We start from the raw sequence: 25,797 nt of genomic DNA on the forward strand, positions 1-25,797 counted from the left end.
TATTCAAACAATAAATTAATTACTACATCTATCAAATTTACCTACTCTCCACTCCCATACAGACGTTTTGAAATGCAATCCATAAAACGCATTTGACGTACGCGATTTATGAACAATCTTGGCGAACACGATTTAAAAGCTTATTTGGTTGACTTAACTTCTTATTTTTCAAAAAATTTAATCATCTTATTTTTGTTTTATTCGAAAACTATAAAATTATTTAAATACCTAAAATAAATTAATTTAAACAGGCTCTTACATGTTATGCTTTTGAGATATAATCTACAAGTGTCAATGAGATGTACAAGTGAAAACAAAATAATCATGAGTATGTTTGGACAGGATTGTACAAAACTGAACTGAAAATCGAATTAAATCGCAAATTAAGTCAAATAAAAAAATGACTAGTGATGATTTGATGTTGAAACAAAATATCCGAATATATTTGGGTTGGTTTGATTTTAACTAAAAAAATAATAACGCAAAACCAACCAACCTGACATTATATATATAATTTTAAAATTTTATTTTATACATAAAAATATTTACTTTTATATATTTCTTATACTTTTTCATTGTTTTTATCTTTTAATATAATATTTCAACTTTGAAACTTATAATTTTTAATGGTTCCATAAAGATTATAGTCCACAATTATTGGTAATTATAATAAAATTAAATCAAAATCAAATTAATACTAATGCAATAAGAAAATAATTTTAACACTTACAATGACAATAATATTGAATATTTGTACTCATATTTTACATTGGTTTAAACAATTAAAATATATAATCTAATTTTAATTTCCTTTTAATATTTAGTTATGTAACTAATACTTCCTAAATTTGTTTTAGCATGATTTAGTACTTTCAAATTATGATTTTCTTTTGCTATAACTTGTTAATTGACTATATTTTTTATGTGATTTCATCATTATTATTATTTTTAAATATTTTAATGTTCAGACTTAGAAATTATTACTTAATATTGAGCCAAATATTAATGTTATTAAAAACAAATAGGCCTTAACCTGAATTTTAGTTCAAAAAGTCATGTCTAGAAATGATGAATACAAATTTTCTGAAGTTTGATAGTACATTGATATTCAAAAAATCAATATATTATATATTGAATGCCAATTTCTAGTTTTTTTTTTTTAAAAGTAATAGAGGTAGTAATTATTTTACATTAGCAATTTAACAACAAATTATAGGATTTTTTGTATTTTATTAAACTAATAGAAAGTACTCAAACAATAAACAAATTAATACATTAAAAAGGGTATATTTACTAACCCTGCATGCACATACTTGATAAACGCGTTTGATTATAAACTAATTTAGCGAACATGATTTAGAGACCGTTGGTGTAGAGTTAAATTCTTTTCATTTCAATTTTTTAATTATTTAACTTAAAAATATGTATTTAAATTATTTTATTTGTATTTAAAAAACTATCAATCTACTAAAAATATTTAAAATAAATTAATCTATACAAGCTCTTACGTGTTATGTTTCTAAAATATAATTTACAAGTTACAATGAGATTTACGAGTGAAAACAAAATAATCAAGAGTACATTACGTAAAAGATATTAGAAAATAGTGCATACATTAAGTTTGTATTACTATTTTTTTTTCTTTAATACTTTTTTCAATCTATGTATAAGATAAGTAATAGTTGCACATTCTGTTTGATATTATTCTATGTAGAATTATAATTAATATATAGAAATCATGATACTAATAATTGGAAGGTTACAACATTAGTTGTGGATTTGTGTTTGAAGTTTTTGGGCTACTTTACTCTTAATCGTCGATTTTGAATTAAAGTCATAAATATAAAGAAAATATTATAAAAAGTGCTAACCCAAAAAAAGCTCCGCAATAAATTATATAAATTTAATCATAGCTCCAGATATACCTAAAAACATACAAAGCTAAAAAATGTAGATGATATTTTTATAAAAAAATATATTTTTAAATAGTATATTAAATATGTTATTTTAATACAACGAATCAATTACAATATTAAATAAGAGATAATGCAAACCTAACATAATTAATCACCTTCACATGTTGCTACCATATTCAATATTTTTCAAATTATATAAACTATTAAAAGATCGTTGATATAAATTACTATATGTCCAACTTGAAAAAATAATTTAATATTTCTAAAATGTAAATATGCTTTGGCTTAAATTCTCAGTGAATTTTCAAATCATCTCCAACACGTAATTGAATTCTCACATTTCTAATTGTTTGACCATACAAAAACCAATGGAAAAAACAAAACACATCAATTCCATCGGCATGTAGTAGCAAAAAATACTTTTTCTTTCTTTCTTTCTATTTTATTTTATTATTTTTAATTAACTATATAAACTTTAGTACTACAGATTTTTCAAACTAATCTAGATTGAGATCACGTAGAATTAATTTATGGAAATAGTATTTTAAGATTTTTATAATTCAAATTCAAAATCTTTAATTAAAGGTAATAAATCCTATATTTCTAAATTATAGAATTTATTTAGTTGAAATAACGCTCAATTGATAGTTCATTTTTTTTTTAATAATATGATTTATCTACGTAGTAATCGTTTTTAATTATGAAAGATTGTCAAATAGAGCGTGAGCCTACTCAAGATCTTTGATAATGCATAGTGTTCCTTCTTCCGTCGCCAATCTGATTTATATTGATACTAAGTAGATGTTTGATTATAATTTTTTAAAAAATTATGAAGTCAAAGCTTTATTTCGTAGCACTTCTTGCGAAGAATACTTGAAATAATATTAATGTTTATATATATGACTTAAATAAGTTGAAAAATAATCAAAAATCTTTTTGATTTGATTCATCCCATTTTACTTATTTGAGAATAATAAATTACTTTTAAATTTTTAAATATTGATTTTAATGATTTTCAAATAATAAAAAATCCTTATGGAAAAAGTATAAAAAAATGGGCTTTTTCATTTCAAATATTTTTTTTTTAATAACTTTCACACACATAAACATCATATTTGTATGTTATAATTACATTCTGCATAATTGCATTTCATAATAAATTTTATGTTTGTTATGAAACTTTTAATTTGCATAATTAACTAAATACATTCAATTTTATACAAATTCTTCAATTTTGTATAAATTCTTTCATACATTATAGTTTGTATAATAAGATCTATATTTACATAATTATAAGTGTATAAGATGAAAATATATAATTTGTATATGCATTTTTTGTCGCTTTATGCATATGCAAAAACATTTTATATATTTTATCTCGAAATATATAAAATAACTAATTATATACCAAATTAAATAACAAAAAAATAAGACATTCTCGCAAATTAAAAATAAAATAAACTATGAATCTATGACTATAACATTTAATATAAATTTCCCCCTTTTTTTTTTTCTTTTCCTTTTCTCCGATAAAAGCAAAATACTTTTCCTGTGAGGAAAAATTAAGAAATACTCACCAGCCGCTGCACTTGTAGTTTTTGTATACTCGCTCATTCCATTAGCCACGTCACTAATCATACATCACTTGGCCAAATCCTATTGGTCGTTGAAACGTGTTCTCTTAATCAGAACACTCATAAAGCGAGTGTATACTTCTATTCTACTCGCAAGAGTTTGCTAAAATAAAACTTCAAATATTTATTAGCGCGGCATTGGAGGGAAAATACAAAAAAAATTAAATTTCTCTTCTTTTTTTTTTTTAAAAAAAATAGAAAATGAACTGTACTGTTCTATCACCCTGTATATAAATAATTCGAACTATTAATGCAGAAGAAGTCTTCCTCTGTATTTTCTCTCTCTATTTTGAATCTCTTGCTGTTTTCTAGAGAGAGAAAGCTTTGAGTTAACAGTAATGGGGTTGTTATCATTCTTAGGGAGGCTTCTCTTTGTATCAGTCTTCGTTCTCTCTGCTTATCAAGAGTAAGAAACTCATCAGTAGCTTGTTCAGATCTACTCTATTTTTTCTGTTTTTTATGCAGTTTCAATGTATTGCAGTATTATTGAGCTGTATTGAGTTCTTCACGGCTATGATTTGGTTTTCTGTATGGTTTATTCTGTGATTTAAAAATTAAGTCTGGATCTAGTTGGATTTTGAGCTGCAGTGTTACAATTTGTTCGTTGTGGCTTTTGATAAGCTAATTATTCAATTCTAGTATGTTTTAACGCTGTTTCTCTGTTTCTTATGCAGTTTTACTGACTGTACAAGTTTATGTAGTATTATTTGAGTTGCATTGAGTTGTTTATTGCTATGATTGGTTTACCGTATGGTTTATTGTGTGATTTCAACAAAGCTAGATGTGGATCTAGTTGGATTTGGATGTACTAGTAGACTGGATTTGGAGCTGTAGTTTTAGAAGTTGATCATGTTGCTTTTGATAAGCTAATTGTTTAATTCTACTCTGTTTTAGCTCTCCTTTTCAGTCCGTATAGAATGTCAAGTTGCATTGAGTTCATATATTATGGTTTGCTGTGTGGTTTATTGTGTGCTTTGATGGAAAATATTGTTTTCTGATTTGTTTAAATCAGTATCTGTGGAGTTGGAATGGATCTAGAGGTATTTGGATGAACTGCTTGACTAGAATTGGAGCTCAAGTTAAAAAATGATTATATGGCTTTTGACCAGTTCAATTCTGTTAGCTAATACTTTTACTTCATGTTGATAGTAAAGTTAAGTGTCATTAAGTTGAATGTGCATTTTTAGTAGTAATTTTTGAGTTGCATTGAGTTTTTTCATCATCAACAACATACCCGGTGAAATCCAACAAGTGGGGTTTGGGGAGGAGTGTGTGGAGGCAGAGAGACTGTTTTCGGAAAGTTGCATTGAGTTCTTTATTGCTCTGATTTGGTTTGTTGTAAGTTTTTTGTGTGCTTCAGAGGAAGCTAAGGCTTCTTCTTGATTTGAATCAGTATCCCAGGATTTGGGTTGGATCTGGTGGGGCTTGGATGAACTAGTAGACTGGTTTTGGAACTTGCGTTTGAGAAGTTTATCATGTGGCTTTTGATCAGCTAGTTATGTAATTCTAGTAGGTCACACTTTGTTTCTGTGTCTTCCTTATGAAGTTTCCATGTTTATGCAATTTTGTATAGTATTTTAAAGTTGCATGATTTCTACATTGTTATGTTTCATTTAATTGTGTTCTTAAAGGAAGCTATGGTGTTTCCTTCCTTCAGGTCAGTATATGAGGAGTTGGATTGGATTTAGTGAGATTTGGAAGAACTAGTGGATCAGATTCAGAACTTAAAGTGTTTTAGATTTTCATTGTGCGGCTTTTGATTACTTAATAATTTAATTTGAGTTGCAACCACTCTGATTCTGTGTTCTCTTATGCTGTTTCAATGCCCATAACTCTTTGTAGTATTATTTGAGTTGCATTGAGGTCATTATCACTATGTTTGGTTTACTGTGTAGTTATTGTGTGATTAGACACTATTAGGGGTTTTTCCTTGGTTTGAACTAGTAGCTTAATAGATGGACCAAGTGGGATTTAGATGAATTACTAGTAGACTTGAATTGGTCCTGAGGTTTAAGAATTTTAATATATTGATTTTGATCAGCTAGTTGTTTAATTCTTTTAGCTAGTACTTATTGTTTTCTTTGGTAGTAAAGTTAAGTACTGTTTGGTTGAATGAGTGTGTTTGTTTGTCTCTCTCTATGCATTGATCTACTTGAAGATCTATGTTTGCTTCTATATTGCCTATAGTGATACTGATCTGAATGTTTGTGTACTTGCTATCTGTTCCAATTTTTGGCGTACTTACTGATTCTGTTATCTCTTTAGTTTGAAATTGCTACCATTAAATTGTTTTTTCATTCTAAGTGACTATAACATACTCTATTTTCTATGTGGTGATATTACTCCCAGCCATATAAAGAGAATAAAAAAAGATTTAACACTCTCGAAGTTAGCAGTTGAACCTTGCATGTTTCTGGTCTTGTGGGAGAATGCCGTCCTTAAGCTGAATAGCTGTGAAGTCTTTCCATGCTAAACATCCACAATTCCATCCCATATATTATTAAAACTCAACTCAAACTTATTTGTTTAATTAAAATAGATCAGTTATGAAAGTCTTTTCTGTTTATTGACTTCTCTATGTTCTTTTATTCCTGAAACTTGTCCATTTACAAGTTGTTAATTTGAGGGGAGTTCTAAGGTACGGAATATAACAGTGCAATGTAGCCAGCGAGTAGCATGCACATCCTTTCTGCTGAAAGTTGTTTAAGGGGAGAGAATAGTAACACAAATATTGTAGAGATATCTTTAGTTGATGAGGAAAATCAGGCTCAGTTATGCTACCCCTTCACTACGGAACTCATATATGCTTTCAGGAAATTGATAAGTTTAGTGCCTTTCCAAATAGCAAAATTGTAGGCTTATTTATAGAAAAATACTGGAATTGTAGTCCATTGAATGACATATGTACTTCAAACTTGTGTATATTTTCTTGTTTTTTTTCATTTCATACTTGTCTTTTAAGACATTGGAGAATATCAAAAAGAGATGTTAAGAGATCATAAAAGAGAAGCACCTTGAGTTCTTTGAATCTTGATTTATTTTGTTGTTGTTTATAGGTTCAACGACTTTGGGGTTGATGGTGGTTCAGCAGCAAAAGCACTAAAACCTAAGTTCAATGTTTTGTCTAAGCATGTCGCAACACACACTGGATTTGAAGTACCCCATGTAGAGGTAATAATTTTTTTCTTTTGATTATTTTAATTTGGTTTTAGCAATTGTCCATTTGGTCTAATGACTCAAGATATCACTCACAGATGAAACATCTAATTTTGGGGGCCTTGATCATGAAGAGTCTTGGGAGCCTTCTCTTTGTCTTTGGTAGCTCTCTTGGAGCTATAATCCTGGTGTGTATCTACTATTTGCTCAAACAAATTTATGAAGTTGCTTTAAAATGTGTTGCTTGTACTCTTCAAAAGTGTTACGGCACAACTTTTGGAGGATTTAAAGTGCACTCAGTAACACTTTTAAAGAGTCTGAGCAACATAGTATAAAACAAGCGAATTGTTTGAATTTGTTTGCTTCATCTTGCTGACCCACATATTCATCCTGCTTTTCCTGAATGAAGGTTATTCATCAAGCCATTGCTACTCCCATCTTATACGACTTCTACAACTACGATGTTGACAAGAAAGAATTTGCTCAACTTCTTGTCAAGTTTACTCAGGTAACTCAACATATATCTCTTGAAATTTATCATTTATTTCATCCATGTCTCGTATTGCTAGATCTAGAATGAAACTTTTCAAGTTTTTATTTAATTGTGTATTTTACGGCTGTTTTTTATTTTTTTACAGAGCTTGGCACTCCTTGGTGCACTGTTCTTTTTTATTGGCATGAAGAACTCTACCAAGAGATCCTCTCACCCAAAGAAGAAGGCTCCCAAGACAAAAACAGGTTAAGGGATATGAGACATTGAGAGATGTTTCAATTTTGCTGTGATCGATTTGCAGCATGCCATACCCCTTTGAAGAGTTTCTTGTAAGCTTTGTATTTTGCAATTTTACTTTGGTTAAATTTCCCAACTTTGTAGCTTCGTTTTTGTTTGATTGATTTTTCTGTTGCTGATAAATTATCATTTAGAAAAAAAATTTGATTTAGGTGTTAGTCCCCCCCAAAACAATCTAAAGTTGACAATTCCTAGTAATTTAATTTGTTAGCTTTTATTGGTTCTCGTGTTCAATCTTTCTAAAAGTGTTCTTTTAACTTTGCTGCATTTGCTTTATTTCGATAGACACATAAATTTGATAGGAAAAGAATATAATTCACAAATAACCACTTTTCAACTCCATATAATCGAAAAATTAGTAACTGTGCAAGAGAAACTGTAATATTGTTATGTATTGTAACTTCAAAACAATATGCAGTATCTTTGTTTTTATAACCTACTCCGTTTGTTGTCACCTTTGAAATGAATCCTTCTCAAGCTGAGCCATTATCATTGTGAAGCGTTAGACAATCTTCCATATAAGATGTTGAGATGCATATAATAGGATATGATTAGAGTTCAATTTTAATGACACCAACATACGACTTGTGCTTAAGTAGAGTTTGGTGAGGGTGATGTGTGTGCAATCTTAACCCTCTACCTTGTGAAACTTATGCTTAAATAGAGTTTGGTGAGGGTGATGTGTATGCAATCTTAACCCTGTACCTTGTGAATATAATAGAGTTTGGTGAGGGTGATGTGTATGCAATCTTAACCCTCTACCTTGTGAATATAATAGTTGAAGTGTGTGTAATTAGTTTCTCTGTTTGTTTGATTGAGTTTGATCAAGTATGATAGAAGAAAAAGAGAACTTTCTATTTCTTAAACCTTAAATTGTAGTTATGTGAAATATATCAAAATGTTTATTAATTTTGTGATTTTAAATATATCTTGCGGAAAGTTAAAATTGAAGTATTGTAAAAAAAAAAGAAGTGATTTATTCTTTTTCAACGAAAAAAGTTATATTTTCTGTATCAAAGTGCGTTTCAGTCAAGTGAAGTATCTATCTAATCACTTGTTAAGTTTAGGTTTTATTAGATATAGAGACATGAACCTTCAAAAAATCAAAAATAAAAAAACAACGAAGATAAAAAAAAAAAAAGAAAGAGTGAGGTTCTTTTTCCTTATTTCACCAGACCAAGATAAAGGGAAACAAAAATTGGTTGGCTACGGTTTCCCTACTAAATTAGGAAAAAATGAAACACACAAAATTGCTCTTATGATTGCAAAATTTAGAAAATGCTCTGCTTTGCATCTTTCTAATTCTAACAAGGTCATCATTCTTTTTCCACCACAGATGCAAATTTCTAAATCCTTAGATATTTAGCATCAATTCTTTGTTTTTTTTAAAAAAAAAAATATAATCATATGCTATTAATATTCATTAATTCGGTTTTAATTTAAATTTAAGTCGTGCGAGACTCTCATTAAAGCAGAATCATTCCCTATAGCAATTCTTTTCAAATTTAAACCTTTAATTAATCGTGGAGAAATTTTATCTATTTCACGACATCCGCTAGTGGGTGTATCAATTCTTCCAAAGTTAATATGATATACCCAGTGTTACTATCTCATCTTCAACTTATCATAAAAAATTCTGTGCTTCACGGTATATTTAGCTCTGTGGACATTATTTAAAAATAAATAAATTTAAAGAATCAGCATTTATGATATTTTTTTAATTGCTGGAAACAGCAACATATGCTTCTTTTTAGTGCTCAGATAAAGGAGTCAACTAAACAAAATTTTAGCTTAGTTTAATCATGTTGCAGTTAGTGTCATTTATGCATTCTAAAAAATGTTTAGAGAATATGTGCTTTCATAATGTCCATGGATCAAGTTCAGCCTATACTCAAATTTTAACTTAATACTGTAATCTTAAGTGATAATTACAATTAGCAAACATGATTGGTTTGTATTACGAACATGAACGAATCTTTATAACGTTAAGTAAGCTAAAATAGTTGGAAAATACTTTTAATATAATGTGATATCATCTGTTTCTTGTTGAATTAAAAGAATGTCCACTTTAATATGGTGTAATATTATTCATTTTCTATATATACTTGTATAGACACTAACTATTAATCATTGATTTCATGATTTGTTTATTTAATGCTTTTATTATAAACTATATGCAAAAGAGCTTTTATGTGGTTCTATCGTCATATCTATTTTAATTTATTTTAGTGGAGCCTAATAATGTACTAATCCACTTGGTGTTGTTTCTCTTGTTTAAAGTTCTTAATGTTCTGGTGATATTGGATTACACATATATTTAGTGTAATCTCAATGGATTTTGTACAATAATATAGGCCTCGTTCAACCACAGATTTTAATTTAATAATTTCAATATAATATTTCAAATAATTGTTTGTTTATCAAATTGACTCGTTATTTCAACTTCAACCTTGAAACAAAGATTTTGAAATTCGAAAAATAGGTATGCGAAGTTTTTCGAGTTTATTAAAGGAATTTTAAATTTGTTTGGTATAATACATAAATATGTCCTTTAATTTGGCCTCATTTTATATTTATATCTTCCAATTTCGGGTGCACACAAAATAGATAAACTTGTATAAAATTAAGCGAATAGACATACATGTCCAACCTGACATTTTACATGATAATTTTGTCCTATGTGGTGTCCTACATTTATTATGTCACATAGAGCTCATGTGTTTGTTCAACTTTATGCAAGTTTAAGTACTTATTTATACACATCCAAAACTGAAAAACATAAATATGAAATAAAGCCAAGTTAAATGATATATTTATATATTATGCCAATTTATTTCGTATAATCTAGACCTAAATTGAAAAAATAGATATGAAAGAATAGGAATAATCGATCGATGAAAAAGTCTAAATACAACTCAGCTTTCAAAACACATTCTCAACATCAAATACTATGTTTTAAAAAAATCTCAACCAAATCATGAAGACAACATGATGCAGAAATTCACATCAGATGCTATTTCCAGTATGTTAAAAAAAATCAAACCGAAACAATAAAAACAAAGAATATGAATGATGATTTTCGAATATCAGATAGTTAATAAATATAGAGACTAAGGTACAATCCTTATTTGACATTTAAATATACACTCACTCTATTTCATATTAGATGGATATTTTTTATTTAATACGATAATTAAGAAATTATTAATAAATTAGTCAATTATACTCTTTTGCCCTCTGTTTATATTAATTAGCTTCTAGGAAAAATAAACTTTAAATCTTCAAAATTTATTTAAACTTTCAAAGGCTATATTAATTGTAGGAATTTAATTTTATCATGATTTAATAAGTGCATCAAATAATATATGACATATATGGAGTACTTCAAGGGAATTCGAAAGTTTATACAAGTATATAAAAGATTTTGTTCACACTTTTACCTCTTCTTTTTCTAACTATTAATCATTGATCCGATGATTACTTTAATGCTTTTCTATACTATAATATATGCAAAAGAGTTTTTATGTGGTTCCATTATCATATCTATATTAGTAATTTATTTTAGTGGGATTTTGAAAATGTACTAATCCACTTAGTGTTGTTTCTCTTCTTTAAAAAATTCTTTATGTTATGGTGATATTGGATTACATATACTTAAGTTTAATCCCTATGGATTTTGAAAAGAATAAAATGTACACAGATTTATTTTTACTTTATAGAAATAAAACGATGATCTTCAATGAATTCTCAATTTAAAAAAGATATTTAAAAATAATTTTAAAAAAAGGTTTATATCTATGTATGAAAGCGATAATAATGCCAAAAAAAAAAACATTACACAACTAACAAAAGAAAGATTAGGAATGAGTATGACAATAAAATAATACAATAATAATCAAAATTGAAGAAAAGAAACTATAAAGATAAATGCTAAATACTACCAATAAGAAAGAAGGTCAAATTGTGTGTATATAATACAATCTTACACTCCCATTTTATTCCATTTGTCACTAAATATTCAAGAATAGTTATGTCCATTCTTTAAATCTTCATTCAAAGTTATTTTTTTCTTCTTTATAACAAACAAGAAACATATTCTATCTTTGTGTGGGAAAAGTATAAAATTATTTTCACCACAAGAATATGTTTGATCAAGAACAAGATCCTATCTCTTAAAATTTTGAAGGGAATCGAACCCCATTCTTAATTCCACATTAATTGTCTATATTAGCTAGTAGTAAATTGTGGTCATTTTATAAATAAAAAAAAGGGTCATTTTTGCAAAGAATTATGGCTATGAAGAAGTTCAAACCTCATATTCTTATGATTTTAGTACAAATTTGCTACACTTTACTTTATTTCATTACTGAAGCTTCATTTAGCCATGGGATGAACCCTCATGTCTATGTAACTTATCGAAACATCGTGGGAGGTCTAGTTATGTTACCGTTCGCGTATTTTATCGAAAGGTACGTATCATATAATTATAATTAACCGTTGATATAAGTTTAGGGTTCTAGTTTTATATATATTGATAGTGATTAATAAGAAGACCTTTTTAGATCATTAGAGAATTGTTATTTGAGTTACTCATCATTTTTACATAATTGTCAATTAGATTTGAAGTTACGCTATGTATGGTTTGCTTATAAATTAAAGATGTTGGCTAGAGTAAAGGCTTTTTATATTACGGATGAACTTTGTTATGTAAAAAAAAACATATTTACCTTATGATACAATACGATTTAAAAAATATTCTTTGCATTCTTAAACTTCGATTGTATTGTCAAACTACAGCATACGGGTTGAAAGGCATAATTGCAATTTTGATCATGAAGTTATGTTTCTTTGTCCTTGAAATAGTTTGGCTAAGTGCATTTGACCGTTAATTACTTCAAATATATATTTATGATCCTGTAATATGGTAAATATTCGCTCTGTTGGTAATTAGTTATTCACTTTTGAATATAATTGACATATTTATTAAAAAATAACGATTAATATGGTAAGTTTATCATTTTATTTTTATAAATTATGAATGGATAAATTAAAAATTTAAAATTTTCAATAAGTTTTATTTTTTTTTAAAAAAAAAATTTAACTAATTGAGGGTATAATAGGTAAATTTTATAACACATGGACAATTGAATTATTTACTCTGTTCCTTTTTATATTTGATCCTTATTATAAATTGTTGGTACATAATACTTTTCATTTCATAAATCAGTGCATAAATTACAATATTCTTCTATTTTACCCTTGTGAGTAATTAATCTTGAAAAATATATATTTGACCAATATAGAAAAACTAAGTGAAAAATTCATGTTCATCGGTCAAATCAATTAATCAAAAAAAATTAATTCATATTTATTGATTGAAAAGTTGACCTCAAAAAAAATTAAATGAGGGTAGAATAATAAACTCACTTAATTTCTTAATTCAGGTGAAATAAAAAATGGTGACATACAAATAGGAATGGTGGGATTATTTAAAAGTTTTTTTCCTAAATAATTTTTTAAATTCTCTTTTAAATGTTTTTGTTTCTTTATGCAGAAAAAAGAGAACAAAGTTAACCATGGCTTTGCTATTGGAGTTCTTTGTACTTTCTCTAATGGGGTAATTAAGCTCAATTAAACATCATCATTAATTATCCTTTTGAAATATTATAATGATTTTAATCAAAATAATACTATCTTTTTTTGTCCTTCAGAGTGAGTTTAACATTAAACATGTACTTTGTGAGCTTCAATTTCATTTCTCCAACATTTATAGCTTCTATGCTCAACACTATTGCTGCACTCACCTTTGTATTGGCAATAATCCTCAGGTAATTAATTTATTAATATAATGATTTAATAGCATATTTATCCCTTAGTTACAAGTATTAAATAATATTAATTTTAATCATCGTGATATATAACTATTAACTAATTAAACATTTGATCCTTTGATTGTGGACACTTACAAATTTATTATTATTATTAACTAATCAATCACAAAATTACTCGTGTATCCTGTTAAGCTTATATACATATTTCTACACAGAGACTATAAGAGCACACATTTTAATTATGGAATAATTATTTATGAACATTAAACAAATTAAGTAATATATCACAAGAATCAAAATAAGATTTTTTGATAAGTTTTCTAATCTTGTAGGTTGGAAATTGTTAATTTTGAAGACCCTAGAGGAATAGCAAAAATCATAGGAACACTTGTTTCTTTGGCTGGAGTTATGATTATGACATTGTACAAAGGAGCAGTTTTGAAGAATTTATGGCATCCTCTCATATATATTCATAAAGGAAACAATGTTATCAAGGAAGATTGGGTCAAGGGCTCAATTTTGACTGTTGCTAGTTGCATTACATGGGCCATATGGTACATCATGCAGGTCATTTTTACTAAAATCTTGTCTATATTTAGACTAGTTTTGCACTATATAAATGGTTCTATGTGTTAAATTTTATGTTTCTTAATTTTTGTTAGGGGTCAAGGGTTAGGTTGAGGACATTAGGGGTCTATTATGATCGTCTAGTTGTGACAAATTCATTAGCAGAGACGAATTTACAATATGAAGTTTATGTTTACTTATAGAATGACCTTAAGTCAACATGTAATTAATAATAATGTGATTTCGATCAAATTTTATAAAGTAAGTAAGCCTTTTTTTCACCATCAGAAAATCGCTAACTCCAAGGTGGAGTTCTTGTCTATGTTTCTTGATTGTGTTGAGGTTATAAAGGGTTGGCTCGACAAGAGTTTAGGCTATATATGTCTAGTTTTGGGTCGTGACAGACTCAAATTCTTGGAATTAGAACACAACTTATGGGTTCGGCTGAACCAAGTAGGTTGTTCTATATCCTATGTTTGTATTATGTAATTTACTAAATATGTACTAGTTACACTACTTGACACTAGCCTAACACTCTACCTACACGTCTTTAAGTAGATTATTTGTACCCAACTAAATGATAGATGTTTCCTTGGCCAATCATCAAAGTATTTACTAGCATTTAAAATGGTCATCATAGTATTCCAAATCTATAAAGTTCAAATTCTAAATCTGTCTACGCATCCTTCAATTTTTTTACAGGCTTACACATTGAAAAGATATCCAGCACAATTATCACTAACAACATGGATGAGTTTTGTTGGAGCAGCACAATCAGCTTTCTACACAGTCATAGTACAACATAAAAGAGCTGCTTGGACTATTGGTTTCAACATTGATTTTTGGTCTACAATATATGGGGTAAGAAGGTTCCAATTATCTCTCGTAGTTATGTTACTTAAACTTATCAAAAATACTTCTGGATATATAGCAAATCTCTAAAAATAACACACGTTTTGGAGAATTAGATACAAATATGATAACATTTTTAAAGAATTTGATTAATATAAATCTCTGGTGAAATTTTTAATTTGATAACAACTTATTTTTTTATTTTTTTTTGGATTTATAACAGGGTATAGTTATTTCTGGTTTGGTGGGCTATATTCAATTGTGGTGCACAGAGGAAAAGGGACCTGTTTTTGTGACTATGTTCAATCCACTATCAACTATATTAGTGGCACTTCTAGCATACTTTGTGTTTGGGGAAAAGCTATATATGGGCAGGTAAAAAACTCATCTTTACATCCTCAAAAATAGACAACTATTACTTTCTATTTTGTATAATTAGTCAGAAATAAGCTTAAATGAAGTGACATGACTATCGATCTCAACTTGGTTGGAATTGATGCATAGTTGATATATTTTTTAATTGCGGAAGCTTCTTGCACTAAAGACATATTCTCTCTGTTTTACTTTGTTTAACCCTGTTTACTCACACAATAACACAAATGTTATGACATATTTAAGTTCCAAATGCTAGCAAATTTATTTAAGCTCAACTCATGTCATTATTATGACGACTCAAACTACGTCAAATAAATTGCTGTGGAGGAAGTAGAAAAGAATGGATTCTGTATGTTCTAAATAATTAACCATTTCTTTTTCTATTTTCAGAATCATAGGAGCAATAATTGTCATTGTTGGTCTTTATTTGCTTTTGTGGGGAAAAGAAGATCCAAAATCAGAGAGAAAGGATGAAGAAAAATGCTGCACAACAAAAAAAGAATTACATCATGAAGACAATATGATGCAGAAATTCACATCAGATGCTAATCCCAAGGATACTATAAAACCAAAACAATAAAAATAAAAGACAAAAATTCATATAACGTAAATACACGATTCTAATCTGAATTAGTCGGACCAGTAATTTTCAAGCTGTTTCAAATAACATGTCATTTGATTGTATAATCGTTTTCATAAGAGAACATTAAAGAAAATCCTTAAAAGATCATACTCTTCTATACATAAAAAAAAAAGTACCGTCCTTACTTCATAATAGATGGATTTGAAAGAAATATTTTAAATAGTCATTTTGACGAGAGCCTTAAAGCAACAGTAAAATTGTCTCTATATGATCATAGGTCATGTGTTTGAACCGTTGAATCAGCCACTAATGCTTGTATTAAGATAGACTGTCTATATCACATCTCTTGAGGTGTGATCCTTCTTTTGTTCAATGTTAATGCCAGACGCTTTGTGCACCAATTCAATTTTTTTGTTTTATACATGTAAAGTTGTCCCTTTAAATCATTCTTTCTCTATATCCACAACTATCTTCCTACAATTTCGAAAACAAATCCAAGAACACTTTACATTTATAACAAAAAAACACTACCAAACTCCAAGAATAAAGTTTTCAAAAAATCTAACCCCCCTACTATGGCTCTAAGTCAACAACATTTTTTGATCCTCTTCCATGTGCAAATGAAAAACATGATCTTTTAACATGATTCACTTGCCTCTGTTGCTTCATAATCTCCTCAACTGGTACGTAAATTCGTCGATCCAACGATGAATCCATTGAAAAAGATCTCCTAATTGGTTGAACTATAAATTGTTCATCCTTGTTTCTAATGTCAATGCATTCATGACTCAATTTTTTGACTTTCTTTCTTGTGACTTTTGGTTCCATATTGTTAGCACAATGGCTAGTTGATAATTCCCTTGAATTTAATCTTTCTTGAGTTCCAATTATTTCTATCACAACATAATCTTCATCTATGAAATTGTTACTTGTTTGAGGATCTTGATCTTGAGGAATGATGATTTGATCCAAAGGGAACTTTTTTGAAATGTGTGATGAGAGGCTATTTCTGCAAAGTGGACAATTTGTGTTATTTTGTAGCCAAATGTCAATACAATCAATGTGAAAAAAATGGTCACAATTTGGAATGACTTTGAGATTCTCATCTTCTTGAAATTCATTTAAACAAACAACACATTCACATGTTGTACTTGCATTGTTGATCCATTCACTTTTCTTGTACCTAAAAATGGGGATCGAACGAATAATAGATTCGTTCAGTCCTCGATTTTCAGGTGAGTGAATTGTTAAAGAATTTTCAGTATGTCGTCTTATCCTCGATGAAAACGGCCTTGAAAGATCAATCCTTTGCCAATTCAAGCAACATTTGATGACAAAAATGTAGTAAAAGACTAGTAAGAAACCAATGGCTAATATGCCTATGATGGCTATAGCCATGATTGGAAAACTAGAATGGGATGATGAATGCAAATTACGTGGCGGATCCATATTGGTTGAAGAACTCGAAAAGATAAGTTAATCAAATGAATAAATAATAATAATAATAATAATAATAATAATAATAATAATAATAATAATAATAATTTGATCCATAGTGATATATTTATCGATATTCAATAAATTAATTACTTCTTATATATATCAGGTCCGAATAAAAATTATTAAATTTACGTAAATCATACTTCTTCTTAGTTAAGAAAATTAATAAATTATGCTAATACACTGGAACAAGATTAACTAGATTGTTCAATGTAAAGAGAAAGAATAAAACATATTGGATTCCTTGTATAGTGAAAAAGCCTTTTATTAATTAATATTATAATGCATTATAGTTTTATGAATTAATTATTTCACTCTTCTCCACTTATATAGAAACGAATCTAATCTTAATTAATATTAGATCATTAATTAGTGTACAATTTATATTAACTAATCTAGCCTATTCCATGCACGTTCCTTTAGAAAATCCCACTAAAAAATTTAAATGCTTCTAATTAATGAACCTTTCCATATTTGAGTTCATTATTTTACTATATGCACCTAAAAATGAATATATACCTAATAACACTTAAAATTATTTTTACTTTTTGTAGGGGTAAAGGGTAATTTTTTTTTTTTTTTGTAAAAAAAATAAATTAAATATATCATATACGTAAGAGGTGTGTGCATAAGCATATGACCTCACCATTAATACAATGTATAATCAACCCTAATTTTGCATAAAATATTAGTTAATTAACCAAATTCTTTTGAGCTTTAATTACCCCATTCACTTTATAAAATGTGAACTTATTTGATTAAATATAGTACTCAAAACTACTTTTTGTAACTAGTTATATTGTGAAAGAATAAAATGAGAGATTTAAGATTAATTAGTACATTTTAAATATAAAAAGATGTATCATTTTATTCCAAATACTTATAAAGAAAAAAATGTCACATATAATATAACAAAATTAAAATAGAGTTTATATAAATAATTTGACAGTGTAAATATTTTCTACATCATTTTTGACTTCTATACCAAGTCCCAGGTGGTGTCACAAGACAACACTACATTCATAAATTATCATAATTTTTATTTGTACACCTTTTCAAATGTTAACACAATTTATAAAAAATAATTACTTCATACATTTTAACCATCCACTATCAGACAACTTACACTTTGAATAAAATTATTATTTGGTATTATAGTAAATATTAAATTTTTTTCAAATATTAAATTCCTTTAATGAAATTTTTTTATTCAACGACCACCTTTAGATATCTATCAATTAAAATAATTTAATAATATTAAAAAAATGTTATTATCAAATTACTTTAATAAAATTTTACTGATAAAAATGATTTGATAATGTAAAAATTCATTTTACCATTGGCACATGCAGATTAATAAAAAAAAAACAAACAGGTGGACGAAAAGAATGAGTCTTATAGCCATCATTTGACCAATTGAATACACTGCATTATAATTAACTTTTTTGGTCCTCATAGAAGGTTCTATTTTTGGCTAAACTAATAAAATTTTGGCCCCTCAAGATATTCCATTCAAATCATTCTCAACCATTCTTTATTATGCCCAAAATAATAATAATAATAATTCCTTTATAAATTAGCCACCTTGTAGTACCCTATTTTGCATGTAAAAACAAAACAAACATGGACGAAGTGAAATATCGAGGTGTTCGAAAGAGGCCATGGGGAAAATATGCAGCAGAAATTCGCGATACTAATAGACAAGGAGGGGTTCGTGTTTGGCTAGGGACATTTAGCTCTGCTGAAGAAGCTGCTCGAGCTTATGACAAGGCAGCTTATAACATGAGGGGACATTTGGCCATACTTAATTTTCCAGAGGAGTATAACTTGCCTAGAAGCTCTTCTCATTTTTACAACAATTCTTCATCAATGCCATCGTCGTCGTCTTCAAGTAACGTTCATGCAAGAAACGATCAACAAGGAAACCGACAAGTTCTTGAACTTGAGTATCTTGACGATCATGTTCTTGAAGAACTTCTTGATTGTGATCAACACGCAAATAACAGAAAATGAAAGATCGTTTTATATCATTATAAAGCTAAGTATATCGCGTAATATATACTAATAAAGGGTTTTTTTTTTTTATTTCAATAAATACTGCCTTTTTTTGCATGAAGAGGGAGACGTAAAATCTTACCTCTTCATAGCCTATATATATAGTAAAGTTGGATGGGCCAACTTTTTAACAATGGTGGTGCATTTTATGAATATATATGCAATGTGTGCTAATTACCTATTAAATTTTGGCCAATATTAATTAGCTATTGAGTGTATGTTCGTTCATACCAATTAATTATATGACTATGGGAAAACAATAATAAAGTTGATTTAATACATGTTTCTAGGCACAATTAATTCTTTACTATATGCTTCCACTTTGTGTTACTGTCCTTTGACATTTGGTATCCGTATTATTTAAGATATAATTAAGTAAATAAAAATGTTATTTCATATATTCTTCAAGTTTAACTTCCTAGCATTTTGTTTTTATACCCCACCATGACTCATTACCAAAAGTGACTTGCATGCGTGCTTGGCAATAAAAGAAGAACTAGGCTCCAAACGTGAAGATACACATCTTAGGGGAATTATTTAATTTACAAATACGTGTACGAGATTATGCGCTGACTAGATGTATACTCGCGTGATCGATTAATGGACAGAGAATTATGTATGAGCTATCTTGAAATTTGCCAGAATTGTCATCACTAATTTATACCCTATGGTCCACATAGGTTTAGTTTTTAAGATTTCGTTAAATGTAGCTAAAAGTTCAAGACACTCATTATGATGTAAAATGGTTATTCTTGCAAATCACCCTTTCTCTTTATTTTAGGTGAAGGGCCCATTATTGAATCATCTGGCTGGCCCATTGGGTTCTAATAAGGGAAAATTGTATATAATAGCAAACTAATAATCTAAAATAAATGGAGTAGCTAGGGTTTGATTTAATTGTGCTTTATAGCAAACGTTTGCAAAAAAAATGTCAGGCGTATCTCTCGCAAATATCTCGCTCGCCACTCTGCTCCATTCTCTCGCTCGCTTCGTCACTTTTTATACAAACACAAGTGTATAAAAATTATTTCTAATTGTATAAAGCAGAGAAAATTGTATAAATATATATCTTTGTTCCCCTCTCTCCCCTCTTCCAGATCTCGCTCGCTACTCTCCCAAATCTCGCTCTCCACCCTCGTCTTTCTCACTTATACAAACAGAAGCGAAATGTATAAATTGCGTTTCTGTTTGTATAAAGCGTGAGAAAATTGTATATACACATACAAGTACATATATTTTCGCCCTATACACTTATAATTATACAATAAAAATACTTCCCTGCCCAGTTTATTTTGCCTTTCTCTCTTTCTCGTTTTATACAATTTTCAAATTGTATCTAATTTCTCTCTTTCTCGTTTTATACAATTCGATTCAATTGTATATTCCTTGTCAAGTCTCTTTTGTCTTTCTCTCTTTCTCATTTATAGAAATTCAAATTGTATATAATCATTCTATACACTTATAATAATACAATTTTTTTTTATACACATCGTTTTTATACAGTTCTTTGCCCAAGTGTCTTTCTCTTTCTTGTTTTATACACTTCGTTTTATACAATTTGCTTCGACTGTATATGTATAGCGAAATATACAGTTTTTATGTTTGCTATAAAGCGCAATTATGCAAACTTTGCTATAGCGTACAAATATGAATTTTTTATTTGCTATGTGTGAAAGTTGCCCAGGTGTGTGTTACATTTTGGCCCGTAATGTTTTGATTGTTTGAAAATTCAGAACTTAGGTATGTTCGCTAAATCCTATTAATTTATCATGATTAAGTCATAAATTTAGGTGAAAAGGTATAGTAACTATAATTTAATGATATATTAGTGTATCCAAAGGGTAAAATAATTTTAGCAACACTAAATGTTTACACTCATTCAATATATACATGATATATATTTGTACATATGTTTTTTTAACATTTAATCATTATTAATTAACAAGCATGCTCATCTTATTAATAAACATGAACTTTAATTCAAAAATTTTACTGCACATTTATCTACATTGGTAAATTCCTCTAAACATATTAGAATAATATATATCTAATATATATCATGCACCTGATCTTAAAAGAGGATTCAGAATCATCAGTAAGACAAAATAATTTATATTCTTTTGTTTTTAGTCCATAAAAAATCATTTATATTCGAATAATTGTTTTAGCAAATTGCTGCATTATTGTTAAAAATAAAGAGGTAATGTCTTAATCACTTTAATCTGGAAACTTTTCCTTCATATTTTTGTCAAATTAACATCGAGTTGAAACATCTTTTTTGAAATTTACCTTAATTATATTAGCACTTATTCTTGCCTAGTCCTACAGAATATTTAGCATGATTTTTTGATACATAAGCTAAGCTTCTTTAATTTCACTAAATATAAATTTTTTATTTTTTATTCAGTCTGTAAACTAAATCTGAATTTGCATCGAAAAACCTCTTCCAACAAAGAAAATTTTATGTTTAGAGTTCAAATTCGAAATCTTTAGTTAAAAAATAAAAATTGACCCAACTCTTGTTGAGATTTTTGTAGCTGTTATTGAGATAACCTGTCAATGGCATAAAATCAATCACACATATGAGATAAAGAAAAAGATGAACGCAATATTTAGGTTTGACAAATATGCCTATGTTTTAATGTGAAAAAATTAAAAAATCTATCAGGTTCGATATGTGAATACACAATCAGAAAAAATCTTACTAGAAAGATTTTCTTACTTAAATAGATATTACACACTAGAAACGACACAAGCAATACCGCCCAAGATGATGTCCATAATGATATTAATTAAAGTTTATTTGTTTTAAATTTGCCATCAAATTCATAATTCATCTTAATTACGATTAACCATTATATATATCAAAAAAAATCTTATACAAATACAAAAAATAAGTAAATTAGCTACATCTGAACAACAAAATGTCATCAGAAAACTCACACAACATAATTGATGATTAGCCACAAAATTAAATATATCATAGTCATTAATCTTTGTTTGACTTCAAATGCATTACATAAATACTGTAATTTCAGTGAAGATAATATTATAATTTTCCACAAACGTACATTTTAATCTGATCACAATTAAATGTATCATATAGTCTCACCTAAAATGTGACATGTTGAATTATATTTGTTATGTACCAGGATCAAGTATATCACATTTTGTTACTTTCTTTGTCTAATACGAGAGTTCTTTTTCTGATCTGATTAGTTAAAATATTATTTCATCTTCTATCATATATTAAAACCAAATCCTAAATATTCTAAGTCAAATATTTGACCATTTCTGATAAATATTCCAATATAAGTCAAATATTATTAGTGGAATATATAGTTCAATTCCGGCCCCAAAGCTTTTTCAAATTGGAAATTCAATATTTGCATCCAATTGGTCAAACACTCTATTTATATAGTTGTCACAAAGATTATTTTTTCATAACAAAAAATAAAATAAAATTTGGGAATCAAAGTAACCCATTAAGGTATGAACAAAAGAAAAAAATTAAAGATAGACGATCATAAAAAAATATAACAGAATATTTACATGTTCTTTCACCAGTAAGCCTTATGAATAAGGATCGAAACTTCTTCTAGAGAGTATAGTTCCTGTCTTAGTGAGTCATACGCAACGTAAATCGACATGAACATTTTCCAATTGAATATGTATTGAATACAACAAAAAAACAAGTACTATTTCTAATTAGTATCAAACAAGGTGAGGTTTGTTTATATCAACTCTTCGTTGACCATATTATTCCCTTTAAATTCATGCTCTTAAGGCAAACATTATACAAAATAAGTTCTTAATAACAAATATGTTTATAAAAGGAAATTAAAAACGACAACGATGATGAATAAGAAGAAAACGAAGACGAGGAGAAACTCGAAGCTTTTTTCCTATATACTCTATATAGGAATTCATCGCTATTCCTTTCCTCCAATAATATAAAGGTTCATCTGACACACGAGAAATATTAAACTTAAAAATTTAAAAATTACAAAACTTAACCTCACTTTCTTATGATCTTTTTTGGGTCTTCTGCTCCAAGAAGTTCCTCTAAAACACTATCATCAAGATACTCAAACTCAATAATCTCTTTGTCTTGATGACCAATTGATGAAATTCCCCTCTCTAAACTTCTACTTGGAATATTAACATTTAATGATGTACGATAATTATAATAATGTGGATCATTAAGCTTAGAGTAGTACTCATTTGGAAAATTCAAAGTTGCAAGATGTCCCCTTAGGTTAAATGCTGCCTTATCATAGGCCCTAGCCGCGTCCTCGGCCGTATCAAACGTCCCTAGCCATTGACGAGCCCCTTGTCTCGTTGGGTCACGTATCTCCGCTGCAAATTTACCCCACGTACGTTTACGAACGCCTCGATATTTGATCAAATCATTACTATCCTTGCTATTTTCTTTCTCTAATTGTATCACTTTTTTTCCTTTAGAAGAAGATGAAGAAGAACTACTATCCATGTTGATTATTATATGTGAGAGATTTTTTTTTGGTGGCACACACCACATTGACATATTAATTTTGGACATGCCAATGTCTACTTATATAGAGCTAGCTAAAGAGATTGTGACTCATAAGATTGTTGAAATCAATGAATCTTTATTTATTTTTTTTGTCTTACTACACTATGTAAATAATCACATTTTTATGCCATCACGCCACATGTGACTAATCACGTGTTTACACCATCAAATCACATTTACATGTTATAACAAGAAATTATTAGGATTTTTTTTTATACTTAAAAGTGTATGTATATAATTTAAATTGTAAACTTATGTTGTGTTGTTTTATAATGGGTATCTAGAAAAAAAGAACTTTCTTTGCATGGAAGTCTCTTAAAAAATGTCAATAAAATTCGATAATTATTCTACCAAATCTAGTATACTACTATGCTTATATATATTCAAAGAAAAAAAGATAGAGATAAATAGTTGAAGCTACTTTTCACTGCTAAAACTTTATATCTATACAGTGTTTTAGGTTGGAACTTTTTCTTGGAGATAGATTTTGTTGATCAACATGATAGTGAGGTTGCAAGAATATTGTAAGGTGGTACTATAATATAATATAATTAGCCAAACACATATCTAATATGTAATGTTCAAGAATATATATATTATAATTAGTATCAAATGGTCGGGTTGAACTGAATTTGGACGTTAAAATAGATCAAACTAATATATTAGCGAGTTATAGTGTCTCACTCAAAAGTAGCTTGGGCTGAAATGATCTACAAACGTATCATTACAAATTTCCTCAATTCTTATTAGTTATTAAGTTTTAATTTTATATATATATATATATATATATATATATATATATATATATATATATATATATATATATATATATATATATATATATATATATATATATATATTCTTATGAATTATTTGGACAGTATATCAACTCAATATTTTATGAGCTGAAATGAATTAGGATTGAACAATTAACCTAATAAATGAGTAGATTATTAAATCATTTAAATTTAAACGAGTTCAACAAATTATCGTATTTTACAGACTGATTCTCCCACCTTATCAAGAAATTGGATAAGATTCTTATGATCTCCTTGGATCTTACTTTAAGAAGATTTGTCTCCTCAGCTAAAACTTATTAGTTTCATAAGATAAAGGGAATATAATATAATTAAGGGATAATTATAATTTTCAAGAAAATGTACTAGAGTGACCATATTTATGTATTGGTTTGAGTGAGTTTGGGATTGATTATATGTATTTTCAATGTTTATTTTTTGAAGTGTATGATTTTGGACTTCTAATCCCTTTTAAGGTTATCGGTTTTAAATTAATAATTTACACTCTTTTGTTGTAATTTGTTTGGCTTGATAATGAGAACGAGAGTCAAATAAATTAATATTTATCTGATTGTTCAAATAATAACTAAGACAAATTAATCCAAACAGAGAAAATAATAAATGTAAATAAATTTCTTAATGTATAAATATAAATTTTGAAATTAAGAAACAGGTACATAGAGACTTTTGAGTATCACAAAAATCTATTAGTAGCACGTGTTCTATTGAAAATATTTTTCGAATTTTTACTTAAAAATATTCTGTTGAATAATATATAGAAACAATTAAGACATGCATTTTTTCTATTTCAAAATATATCACGTACTTTTCCAATGAAAAAAAATATAATTCTCAGAATCTTTTCCAGCTAATTAAAATTGAGTTATGCAATATTTTGGTCCACAAATTTTCTTTTTAATTGAAGTTGATAGAATAATGAAAAGATTGGGGGGCCACTAATATGTCAGATACTTCCAAGGCATTTTTTTGAGATTGGAAGTTTCGATTCTATTTGTTTAATTTATGTTTTCTTTTAATTTTTTTTAAAAAATTATTATAAATAATAATAATATATTTTTAAAATATAATTTATTTTTAAATTTTATACTTTGTTTTAACGAAATGATTTGTAATCAATATAATTTTTTTTTCCTTCTTAGTTGCGGCAACATGTGAGCGGCTTATA

General features: G+C 27.9%; 4 protein-coding genes and 1 long non-coding RNA gene across 5 annotated transcripts; 3 read left to right on the top strand and 2 right to left on the bottom strand.

The window, feature by feature from the left end:
* The first annotated feature begins 3,642 nt into the window (after positions 1 to 3,642).
* On the top strand, positions 3,643 to 7,713 carry LOC101261585 (uncharacterized). The gene is made up of 5 exons (XM_004233989.5): positions 3,643 to 3,956; positions 6,607 to 6,721; positions 6,805 to 6,894; positions 7,116 to 7,214; positions 7,345 to 7,713. The coding sequence occupies exons 1-5, from the start codon at positions 3,889 to 3,891 to the stop codon at positions 7,447 to 7,449; spliced, it is 477 nt and encodes a 158-aa protein (XP_004234037.1). The 5' UTR covers positions 3,643 to 3,888; the 3' UTR covers positions 7,450 to 7,713.
* On the bottom strand, positions 7,479 to 11,330 carry LOC138347779 (uncharacterized). The gene is made up of 2 exons (XR_011220310.1): positions 8,259 to 11,330; positions 7,479 to 8,201 (listed from the first exon to the last, which is right to left on the bottom strand). It is a non-coding gene; the product is annotated as an uncharacterized lncRNA (long non-coding RNA).
* Positions 11,331 to 11,443: 113 nt separating this feature from the next.
* Positions 11,444 to 16,110, top strand: LOC101261299 (WAT1-related protein At1g43650). The gene is made up of 7 exons (XM_004233988.5): positions 11,444 to 11,965; positions 13,051 to 13,113; positions 13,208 to 13,324; positions 13,660 to 13,894; positions 14,597 to 14,755; positions 14,970 to 15,121; positions 15,512 to 16,110. Exons 1-7 carry the CDS (start codon positions 11,787 to 11,789, stop codon positions 15,699 to 15,701), a joined length of 1,095 nt encoding a protein of 364 aa, XP_004234036.1. The 5' UTR covers positions 11,444 to 11,786; the 3' UTR covers positions 15,702 to 16,110.
* A 2,717-nt stretch (positions 16,111 to 18,827) lies between these two features.
* On the top strand, positions 18,828 to 19,217 carry LOC101261887 (ethylene-responsive transcription factor ERF098-like). Its single transcript, XM_026030325.2, has one exon. The coding sequence runs from the start codon at positions 18,828 to 18,830 to the stop codon at positions 19,215 to 19,217; it is 390 nt and encodes a 129-aa protein (XP_025886110.1).
* Positions 19,218 to 22,988: 3,771 nt separating this feature from the next.
* Positions 22,989 to 23,990, bottom strand: LOC101243961 (ethylene-responsive transcription factor ERF098-like). The gene has a single exon (XM_004234187.4). The coding sequence runs from the start codon at positions 23,818 to 23,820 to the stop codon at positions 23,278 to 23,280; it is 543 nt and encodes a 180-aa protein (XP_004234235.4). The 5' UTR covers positions 23,821 to 23,990; the 3' UTR covers positions 22,989 to 23,277.
* Positions 23,991 to 25,797: the final 1,807 nt, after the last annotated feature.

The sequence above is a fragment of the Solanum lycopersicum genome, chromosome 3 (assembly GCF_036512215.1).
Source record: "Solanum lycopersicum chromosome 3, SLM_r2.1".
NCBI classification, from domain to species: Eukaryota; Viridiplantae; Streptophyta; class Magnoliopsida; order Solanales; family Solanaceae; genus Solanum; species Solanum lycopersicum.